This window comes from Nomascus leucogenys, chromosome 16 (genome assembly GCF_006542625.1).
Source record: "Nomascus leucogenys isolate Asia chromosome 16, Asia_NLE_v1, whole genome shotgun sequence".
NCBI classification, from domain to species: Eukaryota; Metazoa; Chordata; class Mammalia; order Primates; family Hylobatidae; genus Nomascus; species Nomascus leucogenys.
Genome location: NC_044396.1, coordinates 53,651,352 through 53,671,113, shown reverse-complemented (window position 1 = coordinate 53,671,113; position 19,762 = coordinate 53,651,352). Strand labels below are relative to the sequence as shown.

The following is a 19,762-nucleotide window of genomic DNA, read 5'->3' as shown; positions in this document are numbered from 1 at the left end:
CCCGGGTCTCAGACCTTTAGCCTACGAAATGGTAGGACATCAGTTTCTGTTGTTTATAAGCCACGCAGTACTTTGCTATAGCAGTCTGAGTGCACTAAGACAATAGCTAAGAAACCAACGGCACCATTATGCTCAACAGTGGAATACTGAAAGCATCCTCTGCCAATCCTGACCAGTGTAATAAAAGAGAAAGATTTAAGAAATCAAACACAGCCTGGCCAACATGGTGAAAACCCATCTCTACTAAAATTACAAAAATTAGGCAGGCATCGTGGTGCACACCTGTAATCCCAGCTACTCGGGTGGCTGAGGCCGGAGAATTGCTTGAACCCGGGAGGCGGAGGTTGCAGTGAGCTGAGATTGTGCCACCGCACTCCGGCCTGGGTGACAGAGTGACACTGTGTCTCAAAATATAAATAAAATAAAATAAAACATATTTAATAAACTAAGATACCTCTTAAAATAGTACCAAAAAAATAACATACTTTCAGATAAACTTTTAAAAATAAATATAATAAAAGTACAAGTTCTAATGAAGAAAATGTTTTAATGATACCGAGGAACATCAAAGATGATTTAAATAAATAGAGAAAAACATATTTGTTTTTATAGGAATGCATGATGTTAGTAAGATATCAACTCTATACTAAAGTTATTCATAAAGTTTAATGAATCCCTTCCCTTCTCCTCACTCTCAAATCAGGTTTTCTTAAGAACTACAGAAGCTGATTCCAATTTGCATTAAAAAAAAAAAGCCAAAATAACCAGAGATATTTTTTTAAAGTAGACTAATTAGATGGCACAACATTTCAGATATTAAAACATTGTATAAACGTAATAGTTGCTTCATAGGCATAAATAGATCAATGTAACAAACTGAAGAGTTAGAAAATAGTCTTAAATACACAAAGGAATTTAATCTATAATAAAGGCTGGATTTCAGACAAGTGAGGGAAAAATTATGTATTGCTTAATAAATGGCACTGGCACAATAGTTTGGCCATCTAGAAAAACAGTTATGTAAAAACCTCACCTAATTTCTTCATTGAATAAATTCCAGGTGGATCAAAGCTTTTAGTGGAAATGTGAAACCATAAAAGAATAAAATAAATAGAATGATAGAATAAAATTTAGGAAAAATTTGCGTGGGGGAAAAGGTTGTCTGTATTTAATTTTAGAGCACAGAAAGTCTTCTTAAGCAAGGCATAAAACCTAGAAGCCATTAAAAAACAAAACAAAACAAAAAAAACAAGATGAGGCCGGGCACAGTGGCTCATGCCTATAATCCCAGTACTTTGGAAGGCCAAGGCAACGGGCAGATCCCAAGGTTAGGAGTTCAAGACCAGCCTGGCCAACATGGCAAAAACCCATCTCTATTAAAAATACAAAAATTAGCCAGGTGTGGTGGCACACGCCTGTAGTCCCAGCTACTCGGGAGCCTGAGGCATCGCTTGAGGAATCGCTTGAACCCAGGAGATGGAGGTTGAAAAAGACTGATAAGATGCACTGCTGGGATGGTAGGCAGCAGTAAGCATATTTGATCATTATTGACTGGATTATAAATTAAAGTAGCATTTTTGGAGAGCAATCTATCAAACACTTCAATATGCTTAGCCTTTGCCCCAAAGGTTTCGCTTCTATGAATTTGTCCTTTAGTCACTTGTATATTCTTTCTATGAAATATGCAACCCAAAAAATGAAGTGACTGTATTATTGATATGGAACTATCAAAATCATAAAACAACATGTATAAAATTATTTTTGTAAATAATAAGACAAGTGAAAAAAAAATTATTTTTTTTGAGATGGAGTCTTGCTCTGTTGCCCAGGCTGGAGTGCAGTGGCACAATCTCCGCTCACTGCAACCTTCACCTCCCAGGTTCAAGCAATTCTCTTGCCTTATCCTCCTGAGTGGCTGGTATTACAGGCACGCACCATCATGCCTGGCTAATTTTTTGTATTTTTAGTAGAGACGGGGTTTCTCCATGTTGGCCAGGCTGGTCTCAAACTCCTGTCCTCAAGTAATCTGCCCGCCTCAGCCTCCCAAAGTACTGGGATTTCAGGCGTGAGCCACCACGCCCGGCCGACAAGTGAAAAATTTTAAAATTCTCAAATGCATGTGCATTTATATGTGGTACAATGCCTAGAAAAACATCTGGAAGAATATCCACAAAAATTGTTAAAGTTCTATTGAAAGTGGTAGGAGAGAAGTATAAAAGGCAAGTTTATCTCTTTTCTCACTAAATTGATAGTTACTGTGTAATAACATATTTTTTAATATTTGTAAATATTAAGCTAGGAAATTCTACTTGTAGAAATTCATTCTAGGAAATGATCTAAATATCTTTTTTGTTCGCTCACTGGCCCTTAATTCAGGAATATAAAAATCTTGAAAGATTTTATGCCTAAGAATTTTTATAGAATTATGACTTTATAGTAGTGAAAACTCTAGCAACAACCTACATGTAACCTAAATGTAAGTCAATGATAATAAATCCACAGTATATAATGCTCTGCTGACATTAAAATTTTACTGAAAAAGTCTTAAAACTCATGGGCAAATACTTATAGAGTTAGTTTGCAAAAAGTTAAAAATATGGCTAGTTGCAGTGGCTCATGCCTGTAATCCCCCCCACTTTGGGCGGCAGAGGTGGGAGGATCACTCGAGCCCAGGAGTTCGAGACCAGCCTGGACAACATGGTGAAACCCCATCTCTACAAAAAATACAAAATTCAGCTGGGCATGGTAGTGTAAGCCTGTAGTTCCAGCTACAGCTACTCAGGAAGTTGAGATGGGAAGATTTTCTGGGCCTGAGAGGTCAAGGCTGCAGTGAGCCGAAATCACATCACTGCATTCCACTCTAGGCAACAGAGTAAGACTCTGTCTCAAAATAAATAAATAAATAAAAATATGCAATATAACCAATTACTTAAAGATTACCCTTCATTTACATAAGTGCTTTATAGGTTTTATGGAGGAGAACCATGATTTGTTGCTTGCAAGTGGTAGACTTCCTAATCAAGCAATTCTTGTATTTACAGCTTCAAGAACATTTTTTTAAAAAAGTAGGAGATGATGTAGCTTGGATCACATGAAATTCTAGATAATCTAAAAATGTATTTAAAATAATGAGTTTAACTTTCTACTAGAATTAAGTATGTTTTCCCCTTAATCAGTAGCCAAACTAATTAAGCTGAATTTTTCTGTTCATGCCCTCTCTGCAAGATTTGTAGAGGAAAAATATATATATATATATCTAAAATGCTAACCATAAGAGGAAAATTGAAGAAAATAGCCTCAATAATTCACAGACCAGATAATGAGTTCCTGATTAATGCAGCTGGCTCTAATGCCATCAACACTTTTAAGACAAATTCTTAATTGCCCTACATGTTTTAATGTTGTATCTCAGTTTAGAAAAGTACCAAATTACTTCCATAAATTGCCATTTTCCACAGATGTTACATTTAACATTATAAGCAACATGCATGTGACAGATGTTTTAACCCACAGCTCTAGGAAAGGTTTTTAATATAAAGTTTAATTGCAGAGCCCTGGAGCCTTATCTTTGAAAAGTGACTTCATTTTAAATAGCCCTACTATTTAGATAAACAACCGAAGTGTTTCTTAACCACTAATAGGCCAAAAAAAAAAACCACACACACACACACACACACACACACACACACACACGAAGAAAGAAAGAAAGAAAGAAAAAGAAAGAAAGAAAGAAAGAAAGAAAGAAAGAAAGAAAGAAAGAAAGAAAGAAAGAAAGAAAGAAAGAAAAAACAGGGAAGGGATTAAAGCCTGACCAAACCTGAGAAATGAAAAATAGTGGCAGACTTTGAAATCGAAATAAAGTACAAAATTTGAAGATTCACACTATCTTGCCTCATTCTAGGCCTGCCTCCACATTTCCCACAACTAATTATCTGAAGAATGGAAGGTAAATGTGCAACTGCTTTTTTTCCTAAATTATGTTTTTTCTAATTACAATCTTAAACCTTGACCTAACTGTTTCATCTTTGGTGTCTCCGCATTTAGCTCAGTGCCCAGCTTTGTGTCTGGCTATAGGCACTCAATAAATCATATAGTCCAATAGGCTTATGTGGTGGCCACTCATTTGTTGTCATTTGGATGTATTCATCCTGAACTTATCCCGAACTCACCCTTGACTAGGTACCTTGAATTTGTGGTCATTGATCAGGGGACTTTAAATGCTGATATGAGTCACTGCTTTCATTGGCAAAGGAATGAGGGCTGTGAATTGGGGATTGTTCTCAGACCCAATGACGTACTAAGAGAAGAGATCATGGCTCCACACTCTGCTAACAAACTCTTTTTTACTGACTGTAAATGCTCTACAGCTGAACCTGTACAAAACCCTAAGCACTTTCAAGATCTCAAAATACTCTCTATATATTTAAGGCAAACAAAGATAAAGCTCTCCTGTGATTTAAAGAAAAAAAAAAAAAAAAAACCTGAGTAAACGGAAAGAAATGCAATTCAAAACAAGTACCATTTTTAATCTACCAAATTGGCAAAGACTAAAGAGAGGATTATAATATGCACTGTTAGAGACGGAATGTGGAATTCTACTCTCAGATACACCATTGGTGGTAGTGTTAATTAGGAGAAAATATATGGATGGCAATTTGGAAATATGAACCAAATGTCTTCAAAAAGTGCATACCTTTTGATTAGGGATTTCTACTCATTGGAATGTATTTCAAAGAAATAACTAAGAAGTGTGCAAAATTTGGTGATAAGGATAATCATTCAAGGCCGGGCATGGTGGCTCACGCCTGTAATCCAAGCACTTTGGGATTCCAAGGTGGGTGGATCTCTTGAGACCAGGAGTTCGAGACCAGCCCGGCCAACATAGCAAAACCCCAATATTCCTGCCTGGGCAATAGCATTGAAAGCTAGGAGGCAGGTCATTCAGAAATGCTTCACAACAGCAATTTATAAAATAATTCATTAAATATGCAGTACAATAAAAATCTCTGTATCATAAAAACATTTTCAACTTCTTCCATACTGTAGAAATATTTGCTACAACGACAACAACAGTGAAATCTAGTTAGCCCTGAAAGCTCTAAATAGCATGTTTAATTTTGTTCATCTTTCCAAGCACACATGGATACACTGCAGTGGAAAAACTTGGAGCTTGTAATTCAATGTGTCCTGGGATTTGACCACATAGGTATTTTATTGCTTAGGAAGGATTAGGAAGGCTAACAAGCATAACGATACTACTGCTGCCCCAGTTCAACTTCAGGATGTTAAAAGTGATAAACGACTTGTGTCCCAAATTTTGTGAACCAAATCAAAATGCAAATTTGTGTTTTTCGTATGGCTGAATATGATACAAAACATACCTTGTAGAATGTTTGCTAAAACTAAAGATGAACACAAGATAAAAGGAGACTGTAGTCCTTTCCTCAACCGTCCCACAAGCCCCGTAAGGATAGGTGCCTTTATTTAGACTTTTTTTTTTTTTTTTTTTGAGACAGAGTTTCACTCTTGTTGCCCAGGCTGGAGTACAGTGGTGCAATCTCGGCTCACCACAACCTCCGCCTCCCAGGTTCAAGCGATTCTCCTGACTCAGCCTCCCGAGTAGCTGGTACTACAGGCATGCACCACCACACCTGGCTAATTTTGTATTTTTAATAGAGATGGGGTTTCTCCATGTTGGTCAGGCTGGTCTCAAACTCCCGACCTCAGGTGATCCGCCCACCTTGGCCTCCCTAAGTGCTGGGATTACAGGCGTGAGCCACAGTACCCGGCCCATTTAGACTTTTAACATCCAAAGAAGATCATGATTTTTTGAAAATATTAGATACAGTATTTGAGGTTTGAAGAATTTCTATACAATATGAAGAAAAGGATGGGGGAGGGGAGGGCCAGATGGGAGTGGGAGAGAGGGGGCAATTGCAAATTCACTTTTGAGCACACAGCCAAAATGTATAACTACTAGTTCCTGTTTTGCCACCTCTGTGTTGATTCTGCAGCCAAAGATTGCTTTGGTGTTGCTCACATTTTGCAAAAGTTCATTTCCACCTTTTTTTGTTGTTGTATTTTTAGCCTCCTCTTTTTTTTTTTTTTTTTTTCCCTAATGCGATGTTGGCAACTTCAGTGACTCCGGGAGACCAGTTTCCCCAGAAAGTTCCCATCAGGTACTTTTTGTTCCCTGCTATGGATGCTTCTTGGATAGGTTGATAAGCAAATAAGTTCACGTTGGCGACAACACTTCCATTAAAGGTGCCTGCAGTAAATCCTATGATGCAATCTCCTGCAGCTTAACTAACAGACCCAAGCTGGTCTGGCATGATCTATGCACCAGCTTGCAGAAGCAGTCAGATGAGTCACTGTGTGGCCCTCCGGGGAGAAGCAAGTCTATGCTCTAAAAAAAAAATAAATTTTTATTCTAGAAAATACAAAAAAAATCTGACCTTGCCTACGACTACCTTTTGTTTTTAAAGGAAGTCATATTCCAGGTTTTCCCTGTCCCTCCAAAAGAGCTCAAAACTGGGCCCAACACCAAGTCTCTCCCATGAACATTCAGGTGGGGTCTCAGGTGGTGAGGCCGGCAGGTTTGCCTCAAGAGTTTGCTTCAAGTGAAACTCCATAGGCACATGCAGCCCACTGAGTGGAACAAACTGAGTTTCTTTCATTCTTAGTCATTCCTCAGCTTCAAATTATACACATGTTGGAAACTCCTACACCTACTTGTGCTATTTTGAAAAATCACTGGATTTAATAATTGGACTTAACACATATGCAAATCTAAAAGGACAAGGTTGTGGAGACACAGATAACGAATCTACAGGTCACTGAGGAATAGTGCAGAACCGACAGGCAGCATGCCAGCGTGAAGGACAGCGTGGCATTCCTGGGACAGAGAGGAGAGGGCAGGGACTTCCGCAGGGGATCAGGTCAATTCTACCTGCAGCAAGCAAGCAGCAAGCAGCCTTTTCCGTTTTATTTAGAGATGTGTGTATTATTCTTAAGTGTCTCCACTTAATAACTATTTTTATATATAACCTTTAAATATTTTAGGTACATACATAAATACAGAAATGCATAAATAAAATTTATCCTTAATTACGAAAGCAGTGCAAGCTCACATCAGCACAGTAGGAAAACACAGAGAAATACTAACAGACAAAAAAGTACCTTTATTTTATCCTTAAGAGAGCAAACCACTGTTAACTTTTTGTGTTTTTTCTGAATTCTTTATTCTTCATCTTTTTATGCCTATAAACATTCTGATATAATACATCATGAACATTTTCTCTTATCATTAAGGATTTTTTCACTAATGTGATGTATAATGCTTGCATAGTGTCCCATCATCTCACTAAACCATGATTTACTAAACCAACCCTTTATAGCCAGGCTTTTAGGGTTATACTGATTTTTCACTTTTAAAAATCATGTGGCACTTTATATCTTTGGTTATGTCTTTAAGACAAATCCCTGAAACTGGAATTTAGTTATCAATGGGTAGACCCATTTCAACCAGTTTTGCCAAACTGCCTTCCAGAAAGTTTGTGATAATTTATAATTCTCCAAAAATATATTTTACCCAAACCCAGTTTTGTTAATTTTAGCCACTTTGACAGAGAAACTTAGAATATCTCTGTTATATAATCTGTATTTTTCTTATCACGAATACAGCTTACAGCTAATATTATTTTCTGTCTTTATTAGCCACTTATACAGCTTTTACTAATTGTCTACTCATGCTCTTTGACCACCTTTCTATTGAGGTATTTGTTCTTTTAAAAATTATTTTCCAAAATATGTAAGATACACGTATTCTTAAAAGTATATACCAGGACTCCAGAGCAACTTAAAAATCCTAGTTTGCAGAGGAAACATAAATGTCCTGTGACCTAATCAAAATTCCCTCCAACATGAGAACCTTTCAGGGGCAATTGACTTCAGAAAAAGTCGACTTCAGAGACTTTTAAATTCTATAACACAGTAGGATACCAGAGGAGATTTTATTCCTGACCTAAATGAATGATCATTGTGCGCCCTGAAGTGAAATAATATATTACCTTATCCTTGAAGTGAAACTGCAACTGCTATTCTTATCCTTAAATTATTTGAAATCTCTTCTGAACATTTACTATTCACTTGGCAATATTTTTTGACAGTGGGTGTCTGTGAATTACATTTTATTAAAAGGAGTAATAGGGAAAGGGAGAAGGGGGAGAAAGAAAAAAAAGGAAGGAGAAGGGGAGGGAGAAGAGGAGGAGAAGGAGAAGAAAGAGCATGAGGAAAAGGAGGAGGAGGAAGAGGAGAAAGAATAGAAGAAGGAAGACGAGGAGGAGGAGGAGGAGGTCATCCCTTTCACCTACTTAAGGTTTTCAGCTTACTAAATTGTAGTCAATGTTCCATTCATTCTGATATTGCCTCACTCTCACTCCATGAGCCTGCCAGAATGAACCACTTCCTGGGCTGTCTCTGGGAAGAAGTTCTCAGCGTCCCTGCCAGCCCATTTTATCTGATTTTCTTGTACCACTTTTCTACCATCCCAGTAAGGCTGTGCAGGAGTCCACTAGTTAAACCATTGATTTCACCACCTTGCTGCCCTTCTGAATTCCATGTGATCCTCTGAATTCCTCCTGCCTTCCAAAAGTCTGTTTGTCATCTGAATCAGACCACTGTTGATTTTGGTAAAGGAGGTGAGGGGGCTTGGGAGCAGAAGCAGGTCCCACTGTGCCTGTAACCTCCTGTCTTGCTAATGCTCATGGCCCCCGCTGTGAGCCGCCACCAGCCCCGACCCCTCTAGAGGGAGAAAATGAGACACAAAATATTGGAGCAGGTAATTATTCTCAGAGATCATTTAGTTCAACTCCATTTTACAAATGAAAAATAATGAAAGAAGAATCCTCTGATCTTATGTTAATTTATTGCCAATGCAGGAAAGAGGCAAAAGCTACCTTTGTTCCTTGTTTCTTTGAAAAGTTAGATCCAAGAAGTACAGAAGGCAGTTATTTTATGGGGCTCACTGAACTGAGAACCAAAAACAATGATTTGGGGTGAGTGTGGGAAGAAAAGTCCATTTTAACTCCCAGTAATGGTATCAGAATCTTAACCAGGTATTTCACAGACTCATGCTCATGGTTTAAGAAGTAAACATGCAGTGCTTATCCTGCTCTCAATCTTCCTAAAAAATAAAAAATAAATATATAAAAGCATGTTTTTTCAAACTAATCAAAACTCCAAATTTTCAATTTATACTTAGAATCCCAAAATGAAACACAGAAGAAAAAATGTAAGATACTTTTCTTCTCAAACCAGGCTTTTAGATCAAAATCCTATACTTGCTCACTCACATGCCCTACGATGCATTTGGATGATCCCCAAGGCTCTTTCTAGCACTAGGATTCTAGATTGCAAATTAAAACCAAAACCAATTATCTAGGAGGCCAAACAGCCACATGCCGTCGCACCCTAGGCCCCGGCAGCAGCCCCTGCTGGCCGCTCACACTCCACTGAGAAAACACTGGCAACTTAACAGTAGTAAAGCAGTTTCTTCCTGCTCCCTCTCGTCCTTTCCTTTCTCCATTCCTCTCTCCTTCACTTCAGCCTTTCCTTGTCTCCTAAAACCCTGATCTAAATTCATGAGCCTTAAAAAAGAAGGGACTCTGGCTCTCAGGGTTAGTTATATTTGTATATTCAGAGTTCAGATGAAAGGCTGGCGCCAAAATAAAGAGAAGCCACAAGCAATTCTTGCTTTCCGTTTCTGTTCCGGAGGGTATCTGCATTCACACTTGTAAAGGAAGCATTTCCTTGGGAGTGAAAGTGAAGTGCTCCCCACAAAGTTCATTGCCATGTTCATTACAAAGTAAAATAAGGCACTTCATCTACCACAGGCATTGATTGCTTTCCACTGAATGCCCATTCAAATGCATGAACAACCTCCAGAACCCTGACTTATTTTCAAAATATACATTGAAATCCCCTGAAATGCACCAGCTTTTCTAGCACTTCCTATAAGAATTATTAAAATGTGTTATTTGATTAGTATTATACGTGGCAAATCAAAAGGCGCTCTTTGTACACATAATATTACCACTGCTCACCAAAACTCATGAAGCCAAAACACTTCTCTTTTCCCAGTATAATTGGGGATGGGAGGTGGAGATCCCCAAAGGAATGCTTTCTTATTTCTATCCCACTTAACCCATTATAATCCAGTCCTTTTTTTTTTTTTTTAACCATTTACCATTAAGAAACTTACAGCATAAAACACACTTTCGGTTGGGCATGGTGGCTCATGCCTGTAATCCTAGCACTTTGGGAGGCCAAGGTGAATGGATCACCTGAGGTCAGGAGTTCGAGACAAGACTGGCCAAAATGGCAAAACTCTGTCTCTACTAAAAATACAAAAAAATTAGCTGGGTGTAGTGGCACACACCTATAGTCCCAGCTACTCAGGAGGCTGAGGTAGGAGAATTGCTTGAACCCAGGAGGCAGAGGTTGCAGTGAGCCGAGATTGTGCCATTGTACTCCAGCCTGGGCAACAAGAGCAAAATTCCAACTCAAAAAAAAAAAAAAAAAAAAAAACTTTCATTATTACCTATTATAATCCAGTTTACCATTTACCATTATAAGAAACTTAGAACATAAAATGTACTCTCCTGGTAATGGAAAAATAAACAAAACTCATCTGAAGAGCTTGGATTCACCCAAAGGAAGAAACTATGCAGGCAGGTAGATGGTAGGGTGAATCTGAAATTTGGAGACCTAAATTTGAAGACCAGTGAAGCTGTCTGAGGGATTCCCAGGTACACATTGTTGTTACTAAGCAACCCACCAGTCCTCCTGGGCCAAAGCAAAAATTCCTATCCAGCCTGTTGCTGCTCATTAAGGAATTTTCCCTGGACAAGTTTGCCAAACCAATCACTACCCTTTAACAGGTTAGGCCTAGTTTTTTTGTTGTTGTTTTTTGTTTGTTTGTTTTTGTTTTTTGCTTGTTTTGTTGGTTGGTTGGTTTTTTCTGAGACAGTCTCACTCTGTCACCCAGGCTGGAGTGCAGTGGTGCGATCTTGGTTCACTGCAACCTCCACCTCCTGGGTTCAAGCGAGTCTCCTGCCGCAGCCTCCCGAGTAGCTGGGACTACAGGCGCATGCCACCATGCCTGGCTAATTTTTGTGTTATTACTAAAGACGAGGTTTCACCATATTGGCCAGACTGGTATCGAACTCCTGACCTCGTGATCTGCCCGCCTTGGCCTCCCAAAGTGCTGGGATTACAGGCATGAGCCACCTCGCCCGGCCAGGCCTAGTTTTTATAATTGAACAAGAGTCATTGAAAACCTCTTGAAAAGGAAGAGAGTATCAGTACCCTAGTGAACGCCAGGGATCATGAGTGAGAACTCTAACTTAGGGTAAGGCTTTTCTTATACTAAAAACAACTTTAAATTTTTCCAAGGTTAAACCTAGTTGATATCATCTGCTGCAATGACCTTACCTCTTGGCCCAGGTAACAAGAATGGGCTGCTGATGCTGTAAATACTGAAAGAATGCAGCAAAGTTCACTAACTATAGCAGCACCTAAAATCAGACTCACATTTATCTCTATGTGCAGAAGCTGTGCAGCTGTCAGTTCTCACCGAGTAATATGGGAAAAAAAAATAAAAAACAGGAAAGGGACATTAGGGAGACAAACCAAGGAAGGAAAGAAGGGAAGGAGGGAACAAGAAGAAAATGTTAGTTTAAATGAGGGAGGAAGTAAGGAAGGGGAAAGATACTATGTAACCATAGTTAATTTTTTAACCAGAAATATATGTCTGTAGTTAGACCAAAGCCATAAAGAGGAACTGAGGCAGTTGCCTGAATTATCTAAGACTTTTTAAAAAGTAAATTTAACAACCTAACATCCAAAAAATCTTATTTGAATTTTCTATACATTTGAAACAAACACTTCTTGAGGTGATTGGGTTAATGTTATTTAAATGCTTCTATGTATGTTTGATTTATCCAAGTACTTTTCTTTTTTTTTTTTTTTTTTTTTTTTTTTTGAGACAGAGTCTTGTTGTCTCCCAGGCTGGAGTACAGTGGCGCAATCTCAGCTCACTGCAAGCTCCGCCTCCCGGGTTCACGCCATTCTCGGGCCTCAGCCTCCCGAATAGCTGGGACTACAGGTGCCCACCACCATGCCCGGCTAATTTTTTGTATTTTTAGTAAAGATGGGGTTTCACCGTGTTAGCCAGGATGGTCTCGATCTCCTGACCTCGTGATCCGCCCACCTCAGCTTCCCAAAGTGCTGGGATTACAGGCATGAGCCACCGCGCCCAGCCTTATCCAACTACTTTTCTAAATTCTCCTTTTACTTTCCTGAGCCTAGTAGAAATTGCTAGACATAGCTTTTCATTGATTGCTTTAATACTTACTCCTAATCTCCCTTAAGTCAGGTGGCACTGGGACCATTTGAATGGCCTGGACTCTGCAGTCAGTTTAAAACAGACCTTCGCTGTAGGCCAACAGAAGATCTAGTGCCATCTTATCAGAGTAATACTTCAAGCTACCATGAGCCTTAGAAATGAAACTGCAATCATCATCCTATCAAATCATTTCCCCAGAGACCAACATCAAACTGGAGCTTTTTACCCTTTGACTTTGTGCTACAAAATAGAATCTGAATTCAATGAAACAACAGTCCTCAAAAAAGTGAACACCAAGCATGGCGGCTCATGCCTGTAATCCCAGCACTTTGGGAGGCTAAGGTGGGTGGATCACTTGAGGTCAGGAGTTCGAGACCAGCCTGGCCAACATGATGCAACCCCATCTCTATTAAAAATACAAAAAACTAGCCGAGCGTGGTGGCACACACCTGTAATCCCAGCTACTGGGGAGGCTGAGGCAGGAGAATCTCTCGAACCCGGGAGGCAGAGGTTGCAGTGAGCCAAGATTGTGCCAGTGCACTCCAGCCTGGGCAACAGAGCAAGACTCTGTCTCAAAAAAAAAAATAAATAAACAAAAATATAAATAAATAAAAATTGAACACCAGCTCGCACATGAGTGGGATTCAGCCAGAAACCCTAGCTAGACCTTTGGCAAGCCTGACGGAGGCCCATGTGGGTAACATCACTTCAAAACAGTTCTTTTGCAGCTCTGGAAACATATTCCCCTTCAAAAAGACCCCTTTCTTCCAGAAGCAGCAGTTCAGCAAAACAATGAAAGCAAACAACATCTACAGCAGGCCTAAGAAGTCTTATATCCACGTTAAAATCATATCTGAAGCTGCTCATCCAAGGTAGCATAAAGTAAAATAAAAGTCCACAGATTTCTTTCACTTACACACTGGATATGCACCTGAAAAGTTGCATATAAATTGCATCTATTATGTAAACTAACATTAACTTTAATTTGAAGCAGTGTTGTCCTATTTAAGGCAATTATAATGCCTGGAACATTGTTTAGATGCAGATTCCCTGTGCTCTCTCCTGGAGAATCTGATTCAACACTGCTGGGTTGGGACCCAGGGTGCCTCAGATGATACTGTATATGTTTTAAACTCAGGTGAGCTTGAGATGCAATGATTTTAGAAATTCCTGTGGAGATTCCTATTTTTAAGCACGTGCATCATCTTCAACTTGTTTTTCAGTTAGGTTAACTTTGCCTGTATGTCAGTTTACTTCATTGAAAATGGGAAACTCACTAAAGCACATGCTATGCAGTGTTCCTCCAGACACGGTGGACAAGTCCATGTTTTCTGATGGATATAGTTTATAGAAACTGAACAAGAGCAAGAGGAAGGCAGCAAGGGCAAACTTTACCTTGCACAAGCCTAATGTTAAGGAGCGGAGATGGTAGCTGAAGGTAGTAGGTTACACTACAAGTTTTAGGGAGGTGGGCATGTCTGAGCAAACACTATCTGTACTTTGTCTTCTTTAGTTTGAATCCCCAGGGATCCTCCAGAGTGTGTGCATTTATTCATCTCTGAATTAAGGAGTGCACAAGATTTAATCCATTGTAGGGAACAGAACTCTGGACCCCTCACCATTAAACTGGTGATACTCAGGGAAAGAAACAAGACTGATCGTGTTAGCTGGTTCATCATTTACTCTTTGGGTATTGCTATCTCTTGATTACCAAGACCACTTACAAGAATAATTTTGACTCTTTTGAGTATGCAACTGTCCAGATTAATAAGTAGAGAACTGATCATGTTCATTTATTTGATGGTGCCATTATCTCTGACTCTGATTCACCCACATAGAGCTCCTTTCTGGTCCTAGATCATGCTAACCACACTCTCACCCCAGGGCCCTTGCACTTGCTCTTCTACCTGCCTGTAACACTCTTACCCCAGGTATCTTAGGTCTTGATCCCTCACTTCACTCAGGCCTCCACTCAAAGCTCACCTCATTGGAGAAGCTGTCCATGATCACCCTATACAAAAGACCTCCTCATTATTCTCAATCCCTCCAGCCTGTTTTGCTTTCCTTCATAGCACTTATCATCATCTAATTAAATGTATGTTTACTTTTTTGTTGATTTACCATCAACAAGTCTGCCCCTTCTCCCCCGCCCCCACACACACACTAAGCATCATGCAGGCAGGGACTAGGTTCTATTCACCAGTGAATCTCAATGCCAAGTATATAGTGGCATTCAAGGCATATTCATTCAAAAAGTGAATGGGTATATGTATTGGTTTGAAAAAGATATGATAAATTCTTGACGTTTCTGACCTTAAAAGAAATTTTGCATAGCCAAATGTAAATAAGCATATGCATTTATAAAACTAAAGACTAGAGAGTTTAATTAAAATGTAGAGTCATCCCATTACTTGAAAGGTTATCCACATGAGATACCTATAACTTCAGCCATTTTCTGAATAATAGCAGGACTCCTTAACAAAAAACACACAAAATGACTAAAATTATCATAGGCAAAAATGCAATGAGTTAGGGAAAGGCAGTATTTATCATGACCTGTATCTGTTTTTTTTTTTTTGAGATGTTGTCTCACACTGTCACCCAGGCTGGAGTGCAGTGGGGCGATCTCAGCTCAGTGCAACCTCCGCCTCCCAGGTTCAAGGGATTCTCCTGCCTCAGCCTCCCAAGTAGCTGAGATTACAGGCACCCACCACCACACCTGGCTAATTGTATTTTTAGTAGAGACAGGGTTTCACTATGTTGATCAGGCTGGTCTTGAACTCTTGACCTCATGATCCGCCCGCCTCGGCCTGCCAAAGTGCTGGGATTACAGGCGTGAGCCACCGCGCCCGGCCCGTGTATTGTATTTTTAAAAACTTTTTTGTAACTATTAGGCATTGTGCTTATTAGAAGTATGCCTGTCCATGAGTTGCTATCCACTACAGTGTAAGCCCCCTGAGAACAGGACTCATCCATCTTTGCATGCCCCTATTACGCCTATCTGAATATGTTACAAATAGTAGGTAACCAGAAAATACACTTACCTAATGAAAAACACCTATGAGTATCAAATCACATGGTACCTACACGTTCTCTGAATATATTTTATACATTTTGGCAGTAAAATAAGAGTTTCTTAATCTAGTATTGCTTCGCTTGTACACATGCTTGCTGACAAAGATCTTAAATCTTCGTAAAATTTAAGATGGAGGAGTAGAGAATTTTAAAATATGTACAAAGACAAAATGTCCTAAAAATACTTTGTTTTAATTGGCGATAGCATCAACACTACAGAACATCAAAAGCAGAACGTTTCAATCTGAAAAGTCCACACCATAAAAAAGACGATGCGACTTCAGTCCAGACTTGCTAACCAGAAACATCCTCCTGTGCAATCCCAAAGATTGCCTAAATCTCAACGGGATTATGAAAGAACATCCAGTGTGTGTTCGTTCATGTTATTTCCAGAAACTACAGGCAGGCCTCGTAAGGCGGATTTTCCAGGAGGCTGATGAAGCCTCTCAGTTGCTCAGGAAGGAAGCCCGTGTGCCCAGGGGCCCGTTTACTCACAGTCCCCACCCCATCTCACACACATAGTTGCATAAGCTTCACACCCACCCCTGCCGGGGCTCCCTTAGAATATTAATATTAAGAAAACTAGGCTAGAATTCGCAAAAATGATCCAGAAGTCATGTATTGACTTAAAGCATTTTCAATAGCCCAATGAGAGAGAAACAAACCAGTCGAATTGTCTCTTTGCACCATTGTAACGATTACTTTTCCCAGGATACAAAATTTCATCTTGGAAACCACGACTAGATAAAAGCAACGTTCATTAAATGTAAGCATACGTAATCCCAGATACTTATCACCGGTAAAAACTAGGTAATGCGTGTGGTGAAACCAGATTGCGGGCGCTCAGTACTTATTTCTGATGGTAAACACTTTGTTCTTATTGCTGCTAAGTATAACTGGTGAAAATAAAGACCGACCCGTTTTCCTTCAGAATTCGAGTTCTGTTGTATCACAAAACTAAGCAAACTAAATGTTAATTACGCGATTAATTAAACTAGATTTGCAATCATCTTTGACGCAGGCAAGGATCAAAACAAACCCCCAAAACTTGCTGTCGCCTCGGGATTTGGCTACTGAAAATTTCAAACTCGAGTCGTGTTTCCTTAAAAACTAGAGAGATATGGGGAGGAGTTGGGGGTGTTCTCAGACAACCACACACTCTCCTCTTCCTACCCTGCCTCTGACCCTCTCCCGTGTTGGTAATGCTAGTTCTTCCCCTCCGGTATGCTGTACTCGGTTAATTCCCCATCGGTGGCTAACGGGGTACAACTATCTGGCAGTTTTTTGCTTTTTAAGTATGACAGCGCATTTTCTTAGGTTCGCCTAACCTACCAGCGGCTTTATGTTGAGGCTAGTCCTTCCCCTCCACCCCTGAACAGGTCCGCAGGGCCTTCCCACTCCTCCCTCGTGGTCCCTCAACTTGGGATGGGTCCCCGCCACTTCTCCAATGACAGGCCCAGCGGCCCGCGGCCTTGGGGCACCGGCCTTCTCCGGCGAGACACCTTCAGGAAGGTCCCCTCTGGGTGGCCGCAACGTCACGGCAAAGTTACCGGGGAGAGCAAAAGGGCGGCCTCGCGCACTTCCAATAGGACGCAGCCAGTTCCCAGGCCCGGACGCGCCCGAGAGGAGGGGGAAGGGAGTGTCCCCGCCGAATCCCGAGAAAGGCCGCGGGACCCACCTCTGGCTCCCTCCCGCGCCCGCCCAGGCCCCACCTCCCCCGGCTCGCACAAAGCCATCCGAGGGCGGGGGCCGGCCCGCGGGGAGGCCGTCAGGACGCGGCCGGACCGGGCCCAGTGACCCGCGGGCGGCTCCGGCCGCGCAGGCTGTGGCTCCCCGGCGCGTCTGGAGTGCCTGTCCGGGACGGGAAGGACGCGAGCCCAGCGTTCCTGCCGCCCCGAGCCCCCTGCCTTGACGGCGAGAGCACCCCGAGAAGGCTCGGCGCGCCCCACGCAGTCCCGCCTGCCGCGTCCGAGGTGGCGGCCAACTGCTTAGAGGGCAGTGAGCTCGAGGGGCGTGCAGACGCCGTCCGGGCGCGGGTGAATCGCTCAGTGGCAGGCGCCCCTTGGCGCCCCGCGAGGCCCTAACTCGAGGCCTCACATGAGTTCCCCCAGTTTGCGAGCCGTCCTTTCCCCGGGCACCTGAGGAAGGTGGCCAAACAATGCGGGGGCGGACCCGGGGGAGGGAGGCGGGGGAGGGGAGGAGGGAGGCGGGATGTCGAGGTAGTGGGGGACGGCGCCGGCCGCCCCCGCGCCCCCCGGCCTCCCAGCGCCTCGCCTCCCATCGGGGCCACACGCGGGCGCGCACTCACGCCCACCCTCCTGCCCGGTGCGAGAAGATGGCCGTTTCTGCCTCGGTATAAAAGCTCTTTGTTGCGGTCACACAAAAGCAGCCAAGCCCCACTTTTCCAGTAGGCCCTTTGGATAAATCGAAGGAACTCAGCTGAACTTCCAAATGGCCCTAAACGCCAGATCGGTGGGAGCAGCTAAAGCAGAAGGGGAAGAGCAGGCCTCCCGCGCCCATCTACCAAAACCTCTGGCAATATCCAAGTATTCATCCGGGAGCGGGAGCTGAGACCATTCCTAAGGGAGGAAGGAAAAGGAAATCCCACTTTTACTATCAAGGCCCAAAGGGGGTATTAAACATTCACATTGTTGTAGGGTTTCTCCCCTTAATCAGGGTAGAAACATAATGCGGAAAAGTCTGGATCCACGAAAAAGAAAAAAGAAAGAAAAATACCAACAATAGCAACTTAAAAACAAAAACAAAAACATAACAAACCAGTTGCCATCAGCCCAAAGTGGTAGTAGCAGCAGCCGGCGCGTGTGATCCACTTACTTGTCCGACTCTTGTGACATGTTTGATCCAATGAACTTGCTCCCCTTTTCCTGGAGCCTCAGCCTCTGGTGAAACTGGACTTTCAAGTCTGTGCAGGTGAAGGTGTGTGAGAGCGCCCGAGATGGCAGAACAAGAGCTACAGGTAATTCTGCTTTTCCGTCCCCCCTCACCACTCTCGCTCGCTCGCCCGCTCGCGCCCTCACCTAGCCGGAAAGGTGGGATAAGGGGGGGCCCCTCACATGGGGCCCGAGCTCGGAGGCGGCCGGGCGGCGCGGAGTCCTCCTGGATCGTAGCAATGGGCAGACACAGAGCAGAAAGTGGCGGACTTGGGCGGCCACAGGTAACTTTCTCGCAAGGAGCTGAATTCTTTCACTAAAGGGTACAAGCCCGAGGGACGAGCTGCGCGATGATTGGCTGGGGAGCTCCCTCAGGTGAGCTGCCATTGGCAGAGGTGCGCTCAGGTAAGGCCCTTCTCCAAGTGCAGGTAACTCACTCCGAAGTTTACCTGAGTGGAGCGGCGGCATGCTTGCAGCTCGGCGGCAGCCTGTGAGAGCTGAGGGTCAGTTCTTCGAGTAGATCTCAAGCTGCGTTTTTCTCCTTCTCCAAGGCAGGGTTGGGAAGGTGGAGGGTACTGGTTGAAGCGAAGAAAGGGGTTGGGGGAATGCAACACCTGCAAACACTAGGGATTGTGGGTCGAGCGGAAGAGCTAATGAGGGCCGAGCTCAGGTATCCCAAGTCAACCAGAATCAAATGCGCAGTACGCCACAAAGCATTTAATGCCCGCGGTAACAGGGCTGTTTGACAGTGGCAGAAGAGGACGGGACTAAAGTTACTTTGTGCTGAGAGGGGGAAAGAAGCACAAAGTTTGGTCTATTGCGTAATTGAATTTTTAACACTCTTAACCACAACAAACACTTTTCGTGTCCTGCTGTTTGAAAGACATCAAACATATTACAGATTTTCAAACAGGTGAGCATCCTTTTACGAGCTGGGCAGGTGGGGAGTGGCGTGGTTTTGATGGAGTGAGGAGATTTGGTTGAATGGACACTAAGATGGCCAGACGCACCTCTTCGATCTCAACTCTGCAGCCTGGGATTCCAGAGCTGCAAACAACCACTGAATTCGTTCTGTAAACCTGTTGTCATTTGACGTTTCCAGGCAGGCATCAACATTTACATTGTAATTCAATAGACGCTACTACTACAAAGGAGCTTTATTCTTCCAGCTTAATATGGTTGCTACGGAAACACTGCAGGATGAAACTGACTTTTTTTGTAGTAATGTTTCTCCTGGTTGGAAACAACGCAAATTAGCAAAGGTGTAATTTATAACCGCTGCTACCAAAGAGTGAAGTATTTGTGGAAGTTCTGACTGGGATCTAACTCGTACATATGGATTGTGGAAATAAATGAGGGAGTGGAAAGCTTGCCATATTTTATTTCAAGT

At 42.2% G+C, this 19,762-nt stretch overlaps 1 protein-coding gene across 2 annotated transcripts in view; it reads right to left on the bottom strand.

Annotated features, from left to right (window-relative positions):
- The window catches only part of GRHL2 (grainyhead like transcription factor 2), a 177,481-nt gene extending 158,814 nt beyond the window's left edge, over window positions 1-18,667 (bottom strand). Inside the window, exon 1 of one of the 2 annotated variants that reach the window (XM_003256071.3) lies at window positions 18,317-18,667. In XM_003256071.3, the coding sequence (XP_003256119.2) occupies window positions 18,317-18,336 (20 nt within the window). In that variant the 5' untranslated portion in view covers window positions 18,337-18,667. Of the gene's footprint in view, window positions 1-18,259 lie in introns of both variants that reach the window. The other variant, XM_030794974.1, reaches the window with a different exon arrangement.
- Between the last annotated feature and the right edge of the window lie 1,095 nt (window positions 18,668-19,762).